At 43.5% G+C, this 19,138-nt stretch overlaps 1 protein-coding gene across 2 annotated transcripts; it reads right to left on the bottom strand.

The window, feature by feature from the left end:
• Positions 1-3,590: 3,590 nt before the first annotated feature.
• Positions 3,591-18,702, bottom strand: NUCKS1 (nuclear casein kinase and cyclin dependent kinase substrate 1). 2 transcript variants are annotated; one of them, XM_042833709.1, is made up of 8 exons: positions 18,548-18,702; positions 11,340-11,389; positions 10,228-10,333; positions 8,082-8,137; positions 7,611-7,760; positions 7,235-7,387; positions 6,345-6,491; positions 3,591-5,818 (listed from the first exon to the last, which is right to left on the bottom strand). In XM_042833709.1, exons 1-8 carry the CDS (start codon positions 18,562-18,564, stop codon positions 5,619-5,621), a joined length of 879 nt encoding a protein of 292 aa, XP_042689643.1. In that variant the 5' UTR covers positions 18,565-18,702; the 3' UTR covers positions 3,591-5,618. The 2 variants fall into 2 exon arrangements, with proteins under 2 accessions (XP_042689643.1, XP_042689642.1); XM_042833708.1 differs by lacking the exon at positions 18,548-18,702 and adding an exon at positions 12,394-15,501.
• Positions 18,703-19,138: the final 436 nt, after the last annotated feature.

Genomic DNA, 19,138 nt, shown 5'->3' with positions numbered 1-19,138 from the left:
TGGGTTATAAAAGCCCTTTTATAAAGCCATTTTTAAACAAAACCAAAAAGTTTACAAAAGAAAATAAAAGATACAGAAGAATGAGTTGCTTAATATATTCCAAAAAGGAGAAAAAATAAAAGAGGGGACACAATTCCAACATGCTGAACAATAAAGGGTTCTTTTTCCTCGTGGTTTTTTTTTTTAATACAAAATACAAGCGAAGGATACACATTTAAAACAGAGCTCAGGAGCAGGTATGCAGTCCTGGGAACCCTTCAATAAAAGCAAAGCAGGGTTTTGTTACTTTTTTAACTTTTCTTTCTTTGCAGGTACATACAGAGACTGGAATATGTCAAATTAAGTAGCACGAAAGACCATCACACAATTCTACCAATGAATGTTGCACCTATAAATTCACGAACATGGTCAACAGTCATGTTCACTTCAACCCCTTTTTAAAAAAAAAAAAAAAAAAGAAAAAAAGAAAAAAAAAGTGTTGTTTTTATTTTAAATAAAGCATTAACGTTACATTCAAACAGAACTCCTAGTACCATGCTGTAGAGCTCAGTATTGTCAAGGTATTGCAAAAGTTGCCAACCCTATCGGGCCCAGCGATGGGAGCCACGTCTGCGCACACCCCAACCGTGGGGCAGCTGCCCCTTTTTTCTGGCCACTCTTGACATTAAAAAAAAATATATATATATTAAAAGGGATAAGGAGGGTTAACTGCAAAGAGCCTGATTTTTAGAAAAGCTCAACATGGGACTGCAAATACTCGGAACAAGTATTTGTTGCATACCATACAACGATGCTTCGCTGAAAGCCAAAGGCCCAAGGCCCTACCTGGAGTCTCTTCCTTCTCTACCTTCAGAGCCATTATTCAGGGTTTGCTGTGACATGATGTTCATGGTTAAACAAAAGAAAGTCACGTAGCTCTTATTTACAAGTGTTTTGTTTTTTTGTTAACAATTGCTTCTGCAGGAAAAACAAAAAAAAAGAAGGTAAAACTCACAAATCTTCAGAACACAAAGGGAAGAAAAGATGTCAGACGCTCCCATGCGCGCACTCACACTCGCGCACTCACACACCAAATACTTCAGGGGCTTTTACACACATTATTCTGGCTTCAGTTGAGTATTTCTCCATCCCACCCGCTACCCCTCCCAAAATATATATATAAAAAACCCTTGCCCCAATATACAAAGCATATGCACAACGGTGTTTTGCAGTCACACTGAGCATGCTCAGACCGATGGACCCATTCGACTCACTGCAGCTGGAGGGGGCAGGCAGTTGTTTCCCATAGTGGTTGATGCAGAGTCAGCACGTAAGTGAGAACTTGACTTAGAAACGCTTTTGTTTTGTTTTTCATACAAAGAGTTCAATGAAAAGACATTCAGATGCCAGTCTGCCACTGACATGGGAAGTCTAAGATGAGGATATGCTCAATCTGGGGACTCCAAAGGACACTGCCACCTTTCGGAGCTCTCCTATTCCTCAGCATTTTGATCACAACAGCTTCGTCGCCCAGTTCCACGCACATCATTTGTATTTAAACCTCCCCAAACTATAGGAAAATAGTCAAAGCTCAGGGAAAATTCTCTATTTGATCATATACATATAGAATATAGAATTTCCACATATAGATGGGACCCCACCCACCCCCCCAAACTTAATGCATCCTATATGCCAGCAACCATCTTGTGACAGTGTCCCTTTACACAGCTATCTGCTTGCATTTTTCATATCCTGCCTCCCCCAACAGATGAATTTCCACTTCTCAAATACTTAAACTCATGGATCAGTTTGTGGTTTTCAAGAACCATGTGTTCAACAATATGATCTGTTATAAAAATAAACACTTCACAAACAAATTACATAAAGCAAAGCACCAGTTTCTACAGCTCAAAAGCTTCCAGCATGTTACAGTTTGCTTCCCTCCCTCCTTAACCTGGGCGCCTCAGTGTCTATTGTACCTTTGTGACCATCAACAGCGGAGGGGGAAAAAAAAAAAAGAACAAAAAAAAAAGAAAAAGAAATTCAAGTGCATTTTCTGCCGCTGCCCTGGTAGTTCATCACCTGCAGATGCAGCTGTGTGGTGGCACAGGAGCTGAGCACGTTCAGAGCCATCAGTGGCTTTCAGGTAAGGTGTGCTCTGCTTTTCCCTCCCCATGCACTCCTTTGCTTTGCTGAAGTTAACACAACAGAACTACAAGTTTCTTGGCTGCCATATTTCTAAGTGCTCTCACCCACAAGCCATTCTGAAACTCATCTAACTTGACACGTCTGGTGCTCTCTTGCTGATCAAATACAAACTGGAACAAGTAATCTTTAGGATGAAATTCCAACCGCAATTGCAAATCTTTACTGATCAAGCCTGGTGGCCGGTTAAAGACAGCATTCTTTGCATACAAATGTAAAACAATGTACAGAGGGATGCAGAATAGAAATTAATAACAAACCTTTAAGTGTGAGAGCAGGGCAGGGCACCAGATTGACTGAACTTTGGAATAAACCTGTTTACCTCTCTGCAAACGCTCCACAACTACAGCTGTTTAACAGAAGACAATCTTTTCAAAGCTTTCTTCTGTGAATGAAGCTTTCTGCTCCTTGGAGGACTATTCATGGCTCTAGAGAAAGGCTTTTTTTTTTTTTTTAAACAGCTTTTCCTTCCAGAATGCTTAAAACACAAATTAATTTAGGAGGACATTTTAAAACTTAACTCTGCTGCTATTGAAAAGCGCGTCCTAGAAAGAAAAGTTACGTATTAACCTTCACCATTTTCTTCAATCTGTAAAAATGTAAACTGTGGTATTTCTAACAGGTGACCAAGAGACCATTGGGGCGTAGTGTCTGCACAAACCAGCATGACAGTAAGGCTATAGGAAATGTTACAAAATCCCAGTAGTAGCACAGGATTTACATAGTGTTTGGGTTGTGACACAAACTCAAAGATAGCATCATGCAGCCTGTGACAGCCATGAGAGATGAGCATACGAGAAAACAGAACAGCTTTACAAGAGAAAGGGCCAAAATCACCAGGCATAAAATAACCTGCAGTCCAAAACCTGAACTGAAAGCAACGGAAATGCATCTTTCACTTAACTTAACCGTGTTAGGAAAACTAAAAAAGAACAACACAAATATTTAAGTGGAACTTACAAAATACACTCTTAAGAAATAAATCTGGTCTAGCAGGTAAAGAAATAGCTGTGTGATTAGATCAACTAGAAGGATTCTACATTTATGTGATCCTTGTATGCTTTAATACCAAAAAATAAATCAAGACCCTAAAGAGATTAGAATAACTTGAAACACAGTCTTGTCTGAAGGGGGAAAAACTACGTGGGCCAGACACTAAGGAAAGTATACAATACCCCCAAAATATCAGTCCAAGCATCATTTGAAGTTTGGCCGTTTATTTTCCTGTGTTACCCAAGAAATGCTGAGCTAGGAGGGCAGGGGATGCAAGAGGCTCTGTCCTCCCAGAAGATGGGAAAAGTTGGTGAGGAGGAAAGGGGAGCACGTTCACTTCTTTTCAAAGACTGATACTTGACTCCAGCCTTAAGCTGCTCTGCAAAACTAAACCAGGTAAAAAAAAAAAAAGATTTACAATGGAAACACTGATCATCTTTATTGTAACGGCAACAGTAGTTTCATTATAGTAAAGAACGTTAGAGAACTTCAAATTTTAAGCCAAGGTAAAGTAATTTACCAGCCTCAATAAAACCCATGGCTGTGAATCACACAAGACAAGCACTTGGCCGTTAAATTAATGTTCCATTCTGTGGTTTAGGCTCCACACTGTGCTCAGAATCTTCGGGCTCCCTCTGCCATTCAGCCAAGTGTCCTTTCTGGTCATATTAGTGTATCACATCTAAAAGCTCTCTGAAGTCCAAACAGGATTAAAAATCTGGTAGCATGTGCACCAGAAATCCGACTAGTTAGCTGCCTTATGTTACCTTCAAGAGGCTGGTTACAAAATATGTACTTCAGTGACAAAAAGAAAAGGAGATGCAAAGCTTGTCAGCTGTAAGGTAACTGTGAGCAACGTACAAAAGCACAAAGGGTCTAAGGAAAATAAAAGAAAGAAAAAGGCAGATCCAGTTTTTAATATTTCCACCAACAAACATGGCAGCAATCTCTGCATCAGGGTTTGAAAACCAAGGCTTGTGTACTTCAATTAAGTTTAAAAAAAAAAAAAAAAGGATATGGCTGCTTTGATAAAAACACATTAAAATGCCACTACACACATCTCAAGTATCTCCTTTAGAGGGACATCCTGCTTTTGTTATAGAACCATAGCCCTGCTACACTGTTTTCAAACTTCATTTCCTCTCAGCTTCATCCTTTAACACTGTTCCCTACTCCATGCTTCCTAGGCTTAGGGAACAGAATGATGACCAACAGAGGCAGACATGTCAGCGTGGGAGCAGAGCGAATAAATCCTCCCATGCTGCAGTAGGGAGGATGAAGAAATGGAAGTGGTACTGGGGTGATGTTCACTATTGATGGAAGTCTGCTGTCCAACACTGTAGCTGGAGAGGCTTAGACATGATTACACAGCCTTCTGAGGACAGATGGAGGGAGAGAAGAGAAGCACTTAAGCGTGACTCATGGGATCCGAGACTGACCAGAGCATTACAGGAATCCTTTGCTTCACATTTATAAAAGGACATCCCTCACCCCAAAAGACACACAAAAAAAAATCTACTTCTAGAATGTCCACCATTTTTCCCCTGGAACTTTAAAGAAAGTGTCCACAACGTCAACTGGAAAGCAGAGCTTTAGAACTCTTCAAATCTCTCTTCCCTATTCTGCCCATCTATAGCCGACCTTGGAAGAAGTCAAACAGAATCAGTGGATGTGAGCAGCTTCTAGGTTGTGTGTCTGAAATAGCATAGAATGAACCGAGATCTGCCTAAGCAGAAGAGTATTCTATCCAGGAAAGATGAAAGATCTTGCATCCTAACTGGAGGATGTTTCCAGATAAAAGACAGTGGACCCCCTATAAGTCTCTTGATTGCTTTCCATTAAAAAGTTGCATGAATCCAAGAAACACAGGCTTCCTCCCCGTGTTTCTGCAGTTTATATATATTTTTCTTTTTCTGAGAGAAGGAACTTCTATTGAGATAAGTCTATTAAAGCAGGGTTGGTTTGATGGTTTGTTTTTTTTAACCGTGTATTCAAACACAGAATTATAGTTTTGAACAACTCTTACCAGCACTGGGAAATCTATTCTACTCAGTGATTTGTAAGTGTGGTTTCCATTTATCAGTCCCAAACCTTATTGCTTCACAACTGCAGTATCCCTTGGAAAAAAAATATATATATTCAAATGGTCTGTTAATTTGTCTCAAATGGCTTTTGGATTTGGAGGGGGAGGGAGAACGGAATGGCCAACACAGAACAGTGACTTCAAAATATTACTGTATGAGGGTTTCCTCTTATTAAAAAAAGGATACACTGTATTAAACAGCTGAAAGTAAAGACAGCATTCAAAGCCCATGAGTCAAGCCACAGCCAAAACCGTGTTCTACCCCTAAGTATGTTTTCTTTTTCCTTTTTTCTCTCTCTTTTTTTTTTTTTTTTCTTTTTTTTTTTCTTTTTTAAACAAAGATATCCTCAACTGCCATTTAATCTTCACCAGAGGGTGCTTCCTCTTCAGATCCCTCATCCCCTGACTTCTCTGGCGGAGGGCTGGCTGATTTTTTCTTTTCTGGAGGACTTTCAGGCTCTTCATCCTCTTCTTTGGGGGATGGGGTCTTTTCTTTTGTTGTCTTGGAAGCTGTGGGGCGGCCTGCCTTCCCTTTGCCTTTCACTGGACTGGGAGTCACTGGAAAAAGAAAAAGCTTCCACAAGTTATTATCAGCTACCAAAACAAGAAAGTGACAAGCCTTTGTACACACAGGATTTAAAGACACTGCAGTAGCAGGTCTCACTCTGCTCTGACCATGGCGTTACATTCATTCCACAGTACTGAAGTTGAACTGAATGAGGACTGCCAGCTCCTCCACCCTTAATGACCAAGAATCCCAAACAAAGCCACAAATTACATTAATTGGACATGAGATGCAGAATGTCAGACTGCAACATACCAGCAGATGTTCACAATCAACACAGGTTTTGTCAGCAATACATAAATACTAATTCAATCTCTTTATTAAGTAAGAATTCAAGACATCATCATTTCACTGTGTTACTTTAAATCATGATAAGTGACTGCTTACAAGAAACAGCCCTTCAGCATAATAAAGTAATGCCTACTGGCCCCAAACCTTCTGTTCAGTCTTCAATAAATAAGTACTAAAAAACAAAGTACTAGTCTCTAAATTGAATTGCACAGTTCTGCACAGACTCACCTGTAGCCTTTAGCCTGGGCTTTGGCATCTTCTTTTCTTTCCTCTCGGGCTTGGACTTCTTGGAGGCCTTTTTATTTTTCTTTTTTGAACTGCCATAGTCACTATCATCATCATCTTCCATGAGAAAATCCTCATCGCTTCCTGAATCTTTTGAAACAACAACAAAATTAAATTCTTGAAGACAAGGAAAAGAAGCAAAAAAACCACCCACCAAGTTAAACAGAGAAGTCAGAAAACTAAAGATGCTGTGACCTTATGAGCTTCCAGCTGCCTGCTGTCCTAGGGAAACGTGGCAGAAGATTTCACAGTAGTAGGGATAAAATATGACAGAACAGGGGGCCTTTTTCAGAACCTCTAAATATGATCCATCCTAAGGAATCCATTAAAAAATGCATTTGTGATGATAACCTTACTCCCTTCTGAAATCACATCTGCATCCACTATTTCAAAAAACTTACTGTGGTTCATCACTGGTTGAATTCATCTCCCCTCGTGAAACTAACTGCCCTAACTTTGATCAATCAAGGATAAAGTATTTTTCCCATCAGCTGAAAAGTAGCAGCAATGCCTCAAAACTGATGGAGGTAACAAGAAGCAGCAAGAAACATTAAGAAAATTTCAGTGCTCCTCAAGTGCTGCTTATAAAGAATTCCAGAATTCCTGCAAACTTAGAACAAAATTTTTAAATGTCAAAAATTGACAGTCTGACAGACAGGTACTCATTAACGAGTAAGCACCAAAAAGAATAACTTACATCTTTATTGTCAAGTCAAAAAGGAAACTGCTCCTTCTTCTGTTCAGCCAGACCCATCAGCCTACATCTGGTGCTGCTGCCCATATGACCAGGGCTTAAACTTTTTATGACTGTCAGTACAATCCCATCTACTCACTCTCTTGGAACTGTGCCTCATCGTCCTCTTGTTCTTCCTCCTCACTACCCACATCATCCATAAGCATCTCTCGTTGTTTGGAAGCTGCTTTGGATGCTGCCTGTCTCTGCTGACGCACGTTTTTGTGGTCTTCTTTCTCATCCTCACTGTCCTCTGCAGCACAAAGTCATCGTGTTACAATGAAGACAGAAAATACTGGCCAGCACATCTTCATCAGCCAGTGAGTGGACAGACAAAAGTCCACTTTATAGAACAGTGTAAGGAGTAAGTGCATACACAGCACAGAACTACTGCAATGCAATACAGGAACAAATACATCAATTTTCATACTTGCTGAACAAGAAAATTAGAATTATTATTGCAATTGTTTCTTTACCTGCAGGCCTTTTCCTGGATTTAGAGGCTCTCTTATTCTTATCTGGTTTGGCCTTCTTTCCTTTTTTGCTTTTTTGAGAGCTCTCATAGTCACTGTCAGCTTTGCCATCATCTGCTCCTAAGTCATCATCTTCACTGCCAAAATCTTCATCTGGAAGGAAAAAGTGAGAATATTAAGCTTCCTCTGTGATCGTGGAACAGAGGAGAATCCGAGGGAGGAGACGAGCATCCACCTCTCTACCTGTGAGGACAATCTACAGCAGCATCACATTACACAAAATCTGCTGCCCCCAACCAGGGCTGGAAGTAACAAGCAGCAGAGGCAGCATCCAGCTTAAGATAAACGTGTCAGGAAAGTGCATGCTTCTCTAAACAGAAGAACTTCTCCTGTGTGACAGATCTCACTCCTGGAACATTCTTACAGATTGGCCTTTATTTGGAAGGTAATTATCAGTGCAGCATGGTTAGTTACCTGCTGAGTGCGAATCATCTTTCTTAGTCTTCACATCTTTTTCCTCTGAATCCTCACTGAAAAGGAGGGAAAGATTGCTTAACTCCTATTTCACTCATTTGCTATATGGAAAATAACAATTTTCAGAGAGCAGATTGATTTCTAGGCCAAGAATACCCACTTTTCCTGAACATTACATTATACTTTAGCATTACTCAGAAGCACATGAAGTTATGGTTGGAAAGAAAGTTCAAGCTCTGTACCATGTAGTGCCAAGGAAACCAACCAGGATATAAGGGTAAGGTAACCATGCATTTTTCTTCAGAGACTACTAATAATCCAGATGTCTTCCATCTTACAGTTAGGATTTTGAAGTTATATGTGCTAATACAAGGTCAAATCTATTAAAAGGAATATAGTTTTATCCTGACTATATGCATAATGAAGTCCCTTCTCTTTTCTCATTGTTTTCTTTCACTCTGTCTCACCAGTTAACTACAACACATTTGGTCTGCAGGCTCCCAATCTGATCTCTGACAGACTTTCCCCTCCCCTTACAGTGGTTTCAGTCCTCATTAGAGCCTGTCCCATCAAGTAGGTACTGCTGCTTCTGCACCCAAATCCCTACCACTTGTCACCTTGGCTGTCCAGGTTTGGCAGTAGGAGCTAACACAGCATTGCCCAAGAATTTCCACAGTTCAGATAACATGTTACCCTGCAGTCCCTCAGGCCCATTTGATTTCAGCCTGATGGACAACTGTGGATTTGAAAGCAATACGTGCATTTGTTTCACATCCAGACTCTGTGCAATGCTTGTAACACAAACAGGAGTGTTCTTACATACTTAAATATCACTTTAGTTAATAGGACACTGTGGTCAACACTATTTAGTTGCTCTGGGAGCTCCCTAGCCCAGTTTCTTTATATAACATCTTATCTACCTCAAATCTTTATTTCAGGTGTTATCTAGAAGTTTGACCTCGAGAATTTCTTTAAGCATTGCATGAGCAGAACAAACACGCTGGTCTAAGCAAACTGCAGCAACCTGCCAAGCAACAGATGAACTACACTGGGCCACAATTAATGTAGTTAGATACCTGAAGTATTTGAATAACATCACTTCTGCATTAAATGTTTACCCATCGTTTGTGTCAAAACAGTGCAACACAATTCAAGAGCAACAGCAGGAAATGATTGCTTGGCTTTTCTTTCCTGAAACCATTTCAAGACATGAAAACATAAAGTTCACATCTTTGGGAAAATTAAAAGCCATGGTGAAAATGGCCTCACCCTCTCAGTTTATAACAGTAAGTAAAAATGTTCCCTCATGCCTACATTCAGCTTCCACCTTATAGCACAGGAACATGAAGGGAGAGAGAGATGGAGAGAAACATCTGAAGCATACCTTGTGGTAAGTTAGCTATATTCCACCAAACAATGCAAGACAGTTAAGAGATAACCAGCTGGCAGAATCTCCGTCCCTGAAAGCAGTCAATTCATTTAATAGGTCTCTTTTCATCACGTTTCTCACAGCAACCATTTGCTGATCACAGCTATTGTCAATGCAAGATACCCTCACTCTACAGGAAGGACTTCCACTGTTAGCAGGGAATCATTCAGAATGCAGACATTTCACATTGCCACAGCAATTCAGTTACCAGAACAAGTTACTCAGTTTCTGAATTAGACAAAATAGGAAGTGAAAAAATAACAAAGAGCTGCAAAACTGACAAGTGGCCCCTACCACTGCAGTCACTGTACCTGCCCTATTTAATCTTCAACCACATAAATGCTCTGAGCACACCAAAAAAACACAGAGAATGAAAGGCACCCAGCCACCAACTTACCTGGAGATAATTGCACCAGCTGCCAATCTTTGCAACTCGTATCAAGTTCCTTGCCATTCCAACTGGATAGCTCTGGAAGGCTATTTTAATGCCAAAGTGCTAGTGACAAGTACTTTACACATGATTTCCCTGCCAACTTCAATAAAAAAGAACCACCTCAATGTCCAAGCTGGTTAGGAAAGCTTTGTGATTGAGAGCTCTGTGTCCCACACTGCACGTTTTGAATTCCACTTACAATCATTGCTCTCAGAAGATACAGCTCCCCACACACAGGACAAGGTTTGGAGACACGTTCTTAACAGATGAAGTGCTTCTTTTACCTGTCTTCCTGAGAATTCTTCCCGGATCTCCTCTTATTTTTAGCCTCGCGGGGAGATGAGCGGATTTTCTTGGATGGGGGACCTGAATCTCTCCCATAATCTTCATCTAGATGGGACAAAATGGTTTTGAATCAAACTCCTCCTTCCCAGCAAAACGACCTCCTCAGCCAGCTGAAACTGACCATTTCAAGCATATAAAAAGTAGCTCTTAAAGAAGATAAAACCCCAAAGTTACAAAGAAAGCTTTACAGAAGTGAAGTCCTGCCTTCAGCTGCTGATTTACCTTTTCTTCTGCCAACAGCACCATAACAGCACTGCACACAACCAAATCTGAAACAGAAGTGTTGGGAAACACACAAAATGCTTCAGAAGAAAAAGGGGCATCTTAACTTCACAGCTCATTAGGAACACAAACCATCACGGAAACCTATTAGAGGTTAACATCCATTCATATATTCGTATGCTTTTAACAGCAACAACTTTATTTACTGCCCTATGATGGAAACAGGGCATTACACAATACCTTACACAATACAGCAGGGCATATTTGTTTCCAATAATTACCAGTGTAACCACCCTTAGGAAACAGTAGCAGTGCATCTATTTTCTAAGAACACAAAACACATTCCATATGGCAGCCAGAAATATTTCATTAATTCTGACAGAATATGCTAAGATTCTTTATTTATTTTTTTTTTTTTAGGTGCAATTCACAACTATGCCCAACATGATGGGATTAACTGAATCCCACTAAAATAAATTGAAAACACATTTAACTATAGGGAAAAAAAAAAGCAGCACCAGGGTTGTTGGTTTTTTTTTGCCACAGAACATAACAGAGCAGGGAAGATGGTTGCTGCCAACAGCCTGAAGGCACTACAACAATACAAGCATTAAATAACAAGATTTCTATCACCATTGTTTGTTTAATACAAAACATATGAGAACCATTATATTTTCAAATGCTCATTAACAGTTCAGAGGCTGCAGACTAGAAACTCCCCAGAATTTAGGTTAAAGATGTGACTGGAAGCAACGTAATTAATATGCAAAGCCTTAAATGAACCCCTGTAACCCAAGGATATGATATTGTTAAGAACAAAGTCATTTACCAGCATCATCTGATTCCTGAAACTGGGAGTAATCGACCACCTTCCTGTTCCTGTTAGAAAGGAGGGGGGGGAAAATAAGTAAGTCAGCAGTTCAACAATCTGAGAGACACAAAAGCTTTATTTAAGTGACAAGAAAGTGCCACGCTTTTATTCCCAGCACAGGGTTTGTAGACCAACAAACATCCCGAGAGGTCCTGCACAAATAAGCCACCTAGGGCTTGGTGGTCCCAGCAGAAAACATGACAGGTCTGAGCATTTTCCTAAGGCTGAATTCTAGCCTCAGAATTCCAAGGTGCTTTTTGATAAGCTGTGCTCCCTGATGGCTCACAGTGCTGTGACAAGAAGCCACCAAACGCCGTGTGCTGCAGCTCCTTCATTAGTCAATCTACACACATCATTACAGCCACAGTTGGAAAAGCACCGTTTAAAGGCAGAGTCCACATCCAAAGATTAAAGATGCATTTGAAGAACGCATCGATCTGAGGTTTCTAAAGGCAGAGCTCCCACTAACTCTGTTTCAAAGCTGTGATGTTTCAGATTCTGGATTAAGAACAAAAAACAAATGCAAGTAAAGGAATGCTGACAACTTATTAAATATCTGTTGGATATCAGAAGTGCCTCGTAGCAAGGGAGCCTTGCTGAAATAAACCAAAGTGTTCAACAGGTGCCAGTGCACAGGTGAGGCAGCATTAAACACCACTTGTAACACAACACTGCACACAAAGCCTCCCTGCTTTTTATTCCAGTGCTACAGTTGTGGGTTTTCTGCAGTCAATGAAATCTGAGCAAAGTTACTGGAATGCTTTTCAGAATGACTTGAAAAGGAAAGGGTTTATGTCTCCTTGTCACATGGAAAGTGAACTAAAAAAAAAAAAAAAAAAAAAATCACTTAATTATTTGCATTTTTTTTACTCTTGAAGAAAAATCTTAACATTATACTTCTCGAAATGGTTTGAACCATTCATTTCCGTCAATTAACTCTCACAATTGATTAAATAATGCTTTGGGGAAAGCGCACTAAAATCTTCTCAAAGCTCCTAATAGCACAAATTACCTGTTTCCAAGCTGCTCTTTTTCAGATTCCAGCTCCTCACAGCTCAATTTAACCACGCTTGCTCTCATACCTTCTCCTTGAGCTGCTCCTGTTCCCACGTGTTCTCTAACACCTGCAGCTCACTGCTGCCTTTTGGCTGCCCTGTCAATCAGTTACTCTGATGCTCTAATTAATATGTATGACATCCCTAACAACGGTTAAAGCTGTTCCCAAACGGAACATTAGCAAAGGCCCTGCCTGCATTTTACCCCACCTGCATTTCTGAGCAGCACGTGAGCACGGACCAATTCCATCCTTACTTCATCAGCACCTTCCCTGCTCTCTCACCAGCTGCGAGTCGTGCAGTACTGAGTGTCCTTAACACAGCAACCACAACAGCCCAGGACAGACAGAATTAGGCAACTGCAGAAGCAGAGGCCACCAATGCCTCCATCACAGACCTGAGGACCCAACACAAATCCCTCCAGCATATGAAGCACCCTGCCTTCACCCTGCCCTTCTCCTGAGCTGCAAGGACTGCTGGATTTCACGTTCACTTCCCAGAACTGAACTGCATTTTGGTCAGTGTCACACATGGTTGATAAAACTGCCCCGCACTGCGTTCTGGTTGTCAATCTGACACCCATTCTAAGCATTCCTCCTGTCCAAGTACCTCTATTTGTGACCTATAGCAGAGCAGCAGCTTTCCAACAGAGGAAGCAGCATAATTACTTTATTTCAAGCCTACACAAAGCCTCTTAAAGCTCCAACAACAATAAAAACCAAACCAACACAGGCAACAAAAGAAAGCAAGACTAGTCATCAGATTTCTACAGGTTGAATCCCATCCAAGCTTCGGGGTAAACGTGAGTACAAAGTACAACTGCAATGCCTGCAGAGCACAGCCAGCCCTAACAGCACCATGCCCACTCAGGAATACTAAACCAGCAAAGTCTGCACCACACAACTCAACCTCCTGGTCCAAGAGGAGGTCAGATCATAGGATCACAGAATGGCCTTGCTTGAAAAGGACCACAGCGTTCATCTCGTCCTCATGGAGACTCCTGCCCACGCATGGGAAGCCAAGTTTATTCTGGTAACATGTGAAGAGCGATGAAGTTGCCAAGTGAGCTGTTTGATTTGCTTTAAGTTTGAGGTATTATGCTTTTCTCAATAAGCATGAACAGGGAAAAGGAGGTAGTGCTGCTGGATATTCAGTTCTAGCAGCTTTGTAACACAGGGGCTTCAAACATCACTTAACTAACAAGCAAGATGGAAATTGCAATCTTGCCACCTTGCAGTGAGTTGGTCACACACAGCTCACCTTGCTTAGTTCAGTTCAGGCCCACACTGAATCACATCTTTAATAGAAAACAAAACAACCAAAAGGATGTAAATGGCCAATGTCCTTTCTCTACATACTGCACATGATGTGTTTTTAGTCAGAAAGTACATTCTACTATTTTCTTATTATCTGCCCTGCAGGACTAGGGATATTTGGAATCATTAAAGAATCACTATGGCAGAAGCAAACAAGAACAAAAGAGCATCTGTACTGATATTACCTGAACTTGAAAGACGACCCAGCAGAACCAAAAGAAGCTCACGAGCAGCAACAAAACCAACTGCTCTCCCATTTGCTGTTCCTCTCACTCCACACTCACTCACCTCCCATTTATCCTCATATTTTTCTTCAGAACCACCAGCAGTGACTGCATGTTTGCAAAGACTGCATCTTCCACTGCACTGATGTGATAAAGTCAGGGAACTTCATTGGAGATGAGAAAGCAAACAACCCAAACCCACCAAATTGCAAGCAAACATACAAAAAATACACTGTTAAACTCAGACTGAGCATAAGAAGACAGACCAAAAGACATCTGGGACAGATGTTGTTCAATCTGGTTTAAAACAGACCATGAAATTGTAAGATAACTTCTTTGCTCTTACAGCTTAATATTAAAGTGTACATACGAGAGCGAGCTGGGGGAGGAAAGGCACAGAGAAAGCCCTGAGAGCTGAAGTTTCTCGTGGCAGCTGTCAGTTCTGCATTTCTGGAATGAAGATCAACCCAGAAGCACAATGGCACATGGCATTAAAAGCTCTCCAGTGATTTCATGAGAACTCAGAACTGCACAGCAGAGTTCTGACAACTCGTACTTGAAGCATATCAGAATCCAGTTCCAACATGATGGAAAACAACATCAGTATTTAAAAGGATCACTGAACACCCACACGACTGAACACAGGCTGTGTAACAGCATCGCATCTCCAGCTAACACTGCCCTCCAACAGCAGCACTCTGGAGTTGCCCTGTCAGCACACAAAATAACGAGGAGTCAAAATACTTCTGGTTCTCTAAGGAAATGTTTAAATCCTCCCGTATTTCCACAGGCACTACAGATAAAGTCCAAGATTAAAAAAATACATACATTGCCACTGGAAAGCACAGCTAAGAGTCTTCAGAAAGCTCATAGCTGCCTCATCTTGCAAGGAAGAGGAATGTTTAGGTCAAGCAATTATCAGCAGAAATAACAGCCTACTTTCTTATACAACTTGGGAAGTAAAATGAACGAGAGGTGAAGCGGTTGCTGATGGCTTTGTTTTAAATTATGGCATGGAATTAAACAAACATCCAACAAAGCTCCTGTGAAGAGGCACACCCTGCCTTCACCCCCATGCCTGGCACACGCAGGGTCAGTTTCAACTGCAGGTTCTCATTCCAGTGGGCAGAGCTGCCCTGCTTGGATGGCAATGTGTCAGCAGTAAATACTGTCACCAACAGCACCACTTCTGTGCCTTCTTACAGGGACATGAGAGATGGGTAGGAAATATTCTTAGGGGCACAGCTGTACTGAGGCAAGGCTCACTGACCAGAGGGTCCCAATTAAAGGAGTCATTATTTGGGTCTGGGCTTGATGCAACTCCAAACATCAGGAAGACTGGGCACAGCTGATGGCATCTGTAGGATTTTTAGGGATACACAACCTGAAACCCAACAAAACAATGAAATGATTGATGAGGCAGCAGTTTTATCAGCCTTGTGCCCGCCCTCCTTTTGATATAAATGAGAAGATGCTATAATGCAATATAGAAACATTCTAAAAGCAAACAAAAAAACACAAGATAGCAGAAGCCTGTTCTGCAACAAACGCTGCAGAGTAAAAATCAAGTTATCAGGAATGCTACCTTGCTTCTTGTTTCTCACCACACCGCAAGTCTTCAGAGCAACTGACTTGTTTTTCTACCTATCCAGAAGCTATCTTGCTCATCTCTGGACACTGCCACACAGATTACTCCAATTAATTGCCACTGCCCAAGGCATTTTCTGCTCCCCATGCAAGTTATCCAGAATCCCTTCCACTTCACACTGTTCAGGTGCAATACTAGCAACAAGACAACTGATATCTAATAAATGCTTTTTTTTCTTCCTGCAACACTGTTGCCAACACAGGACTAGAAGTTGCTAATGAAGAAGAGCTAAGAATGCAAAGCCATAAAGCCTTGAGACACCGACAGAGATCTATTTGTAACTGCCTTGAATCTCCAAGCAAATCAACCAACCACACTGGGATTTCAGTGCTTGCCCACAGCTTTCCATCTTGCAATGCCTGCAGGAATGAAGCAGCAGCAAGTGAAAGTGACCACTGTGCAGCAGAACGTGGGAGCTGATGCAGGATTTCATTAATTAGCCACACGAGGGAAAGGTTCACTAATTGTAGCTTCCTTTACTTTTCACTGTTTGCCATCTTCTAACAATAGTGCAGATACCATCATCAGCCACCCGGGAGTCATTTAATTGCACAGAAAGGATTTGGCTCTGAACTAACAAGCATGAAACCTGTAAACACGTGGGCTTTGTTACTACTTAACAACTACAAGGAACTGAATTCAACAACCAGAGTCAGTTTTAAGGCAGCCTTCTACTGACAAGCAGAAACTGGGGATATCTGCTGGGTCTTACAAAGTTCACCGTTTGAGGTATGTATACATTCCATAGAAAACCAGCAAACATCACCAGTGAATTAAAAAACATCACTACATCCGATTCTGATGAGGAACTTCTCACCAGAATTCCACATCACCAACAATAAGACATCCAGAAGCTATAATCTCCAAAGGTTTAGGATTTGAATCCATGGTGAGAGTTCTCCACCTACTCCCAAGCACAGCACTGCAACAGACTGGCCAAGTTCAGCCCTGAGAGAGCTACAAACCCAGCTGGGCAGCAGCTTGCTACACCCTGTGCTGGCACGTGCCAAAGGGTGCTGAGCTCCTAACAGCATGCTGGACTTTGGCACTGAGCTCTGCTGCACAGCAGTGCCTGTCAACTGCAAGACAGGTCGAGTCTTTTGCAACACCGCATGATTTTATAGATTTTGGTTTGTTTGTTTGTTTGTTCTGGTTTATGAAAGGTTTCTTACAAAGGTTCCAGATACCAGAAGCCTTGAGAACTGAGTTGTTAAAGACACTCTTTCCTAATCTGCAGCAAAACTCCAGTGCTGGCAAGTAAATCAGCAGCAGAACACACACAGAGCAGCACAGTCACATCAGCACTATTCCAGGACACAAACACTGCCAGTCAAATTCAGACCACGAGTCCATTTACCCCAACAGCCTGTCTCACAAAAAGCCAGAAGCTGATAGAGCAGAGCAAGGTGTTCATTCTGCTCACCACCTCTCAGACCTGAGGCCATTCCTGAGCTCTGCTCCCCTTCCTTTTGCAGGCAGCCACACGATGCTGACCCAACAGACAAACCAACCAGCTGTGACAACTGTTCCACGGATCAGTGTGACAAACATCCTGATTTCATGCTGTATTCCCAATCTTTTTTTTGGTACACTCTGACATGTTAGGGACATGAAATAGAAAAGGTAACACCTATAAGTTTGCATGTATAGTTTATGGCCTGGATTTACAAAACCATTGAATGGTTTGGTTGGAAGGGACCTTTAAGGTGATCCAGCTCTAGCCCCCCATACAAAATAAATCTTAGAACTGCCATAAATCACATCTTGATTATTCCAAAATAAAATACAGTTGGACTTGATAATCTTAGAGGTGCTTTCCAGCCTATGAGGTTATCCCATGTCACAGAATCATAGAATTGCAAGGTTGGAAAGGATCTACAAGATCATCTAGCCCAACTGTCCTCCCATTACCCTTAATATCCTAGATCAGGCTCATAGAATCACAGAATGGCACGGTTGGAAGGGACCTCGAGGATCACGAAGCTCCAACCCCCTACCACACACAGGGCCACCAACCTCCACGTTTCATACCACCCCAGGCTGCCCAGGGCCCCATCCAATCTGGCCTCCAACACCTCCAGGGATGGACGGGGCATCCACAGCCTCTCTGAGCAGCTGTTCCAGCACCTCACCACTCTCACAGCACTGAACTTCCCCCTGACATCCAACCTCAATCTTCCCCCACGAGCTAAAAAGTTTAAGTAATAACTGCCGTGCAACCTTGAGAAAAACGAACAGAACATGCAAACAACACACGAACAAACACCTCACCAACAACGACGATTTCAACCACGACAGAAAAACACGGCCAGCAACCTCCTCACCTTCCTAAACCCCACACAAACCTCGCCTAGCGCCAGCACATCCGAACGGCCCGACCCGAGCAGCGCGGGTCGGGCGGGGCTCTGAGAGCGCGGTTCCCGCGGGGGCGGCTCCATACGGCTCCGTACGGCTCCGCCCCCCCCCCAACAACGCGCGTTTCTGCTCCGCTCCCCCGCACGGCCCCCCCATCCCCCCCAGCCCCACACTGCGCTCCGCCGTGCGGAAATGGCGCCGCGCTCCGCAGCCCCACGCGGGTCCGTGCCTGAGGCGCTGCGCTCAGCTCCAGGCAGCGAACGGCGCTCCCTTCTTCTCCCCCCAACCTCCACACACAGAGCGAGGCCTACACAACCCCTGTGTGTAATTACATTTCTGTACGCGATTTTACACCGTAAAGGACGGGTTACACCGACCAGCGGCCCACGCTGCAACCCGCCCGGCCTCCCCGCCCCCTCCGCCTCGCACAGCTCACAGCCCGGCCTCCCCGCCCCGCCTGCCCGCCTCAGGCCCGGCCCCGCGCTCAGGGCCTACACCGACGGCCTACACAAGGCTCCGGGCCTTGAGGAAAGGCGGGAACGCGGCCTCGGCGCCCTCAAGGACTCACCTGACAGGCCTGGACATTTTCCCCGGCGCTTCGGGCCCGGCCCGTTGGAAGCCTCCCGTAGCCGAGGGGGAGGGAAAGGAAAAAAAAATAAACCCCGCAACGGTCGCTCGGTGCCGCCCGTCCCCTCCCCGCAGCGCTGGGCCCGGAGCCTACAGGCCGACGCCTCTCCGCCCAGCTCAGCCCCCTCAGGGCCGCAGCCTCCGGCCCGCGCCCGCCCGCGGGAGGCTCCGCGCTTCCTGTGTGTGGGCCCGGCACCGCCGCTCCGCCGATCCCCCCCGCAAAATGGTCGCGTTCGCACCGCTGAGAGGATGCGAGCGGGGGGCGGTGCAGCCTAGCTCGCTGGCACCACCTCCCGCCTGGCTCATTGGTTGTGGGAGGAGGCCGGCCGCCACTCATTGGTCAGTTCGAACCATCACGGCGGGAAGGCCCCGCCCACTCTCCCCGCGGGGAAGGGGGGTGAGGACGCCCTGCATGCTCAAGCTGCTCTGAGTCACAGAGCGAGTTGAAGCGCTGCCGGCAGATTCGCCGCCTGCTCCGCCGCTCCGGGTGCCGCTCCCCCGTGCCTTGCCGCTCACTTATCTTCACGTCTCC

The sequence above is a fragment of the Centrocercus urophasianus genome, unplaced genomic scaffold, assembly GCF_019232065.1.
Source record: "Centrocercus urophasianus isolate 14NV4802_14NV808 unplaced genomic scaffold, USGS_Curo_1.0 seq_42, whole genome shotgun sequence".
Taxonomy (NCBI): Eukaryota; Metazoa; Chordata; class Aves; order Galliformes; family Phasianidae; genus Centrocercus; species Centrocercus urophasianus.
This window is presented reverse-complemented; position numbering and strand designations above follow the sequence as displayed.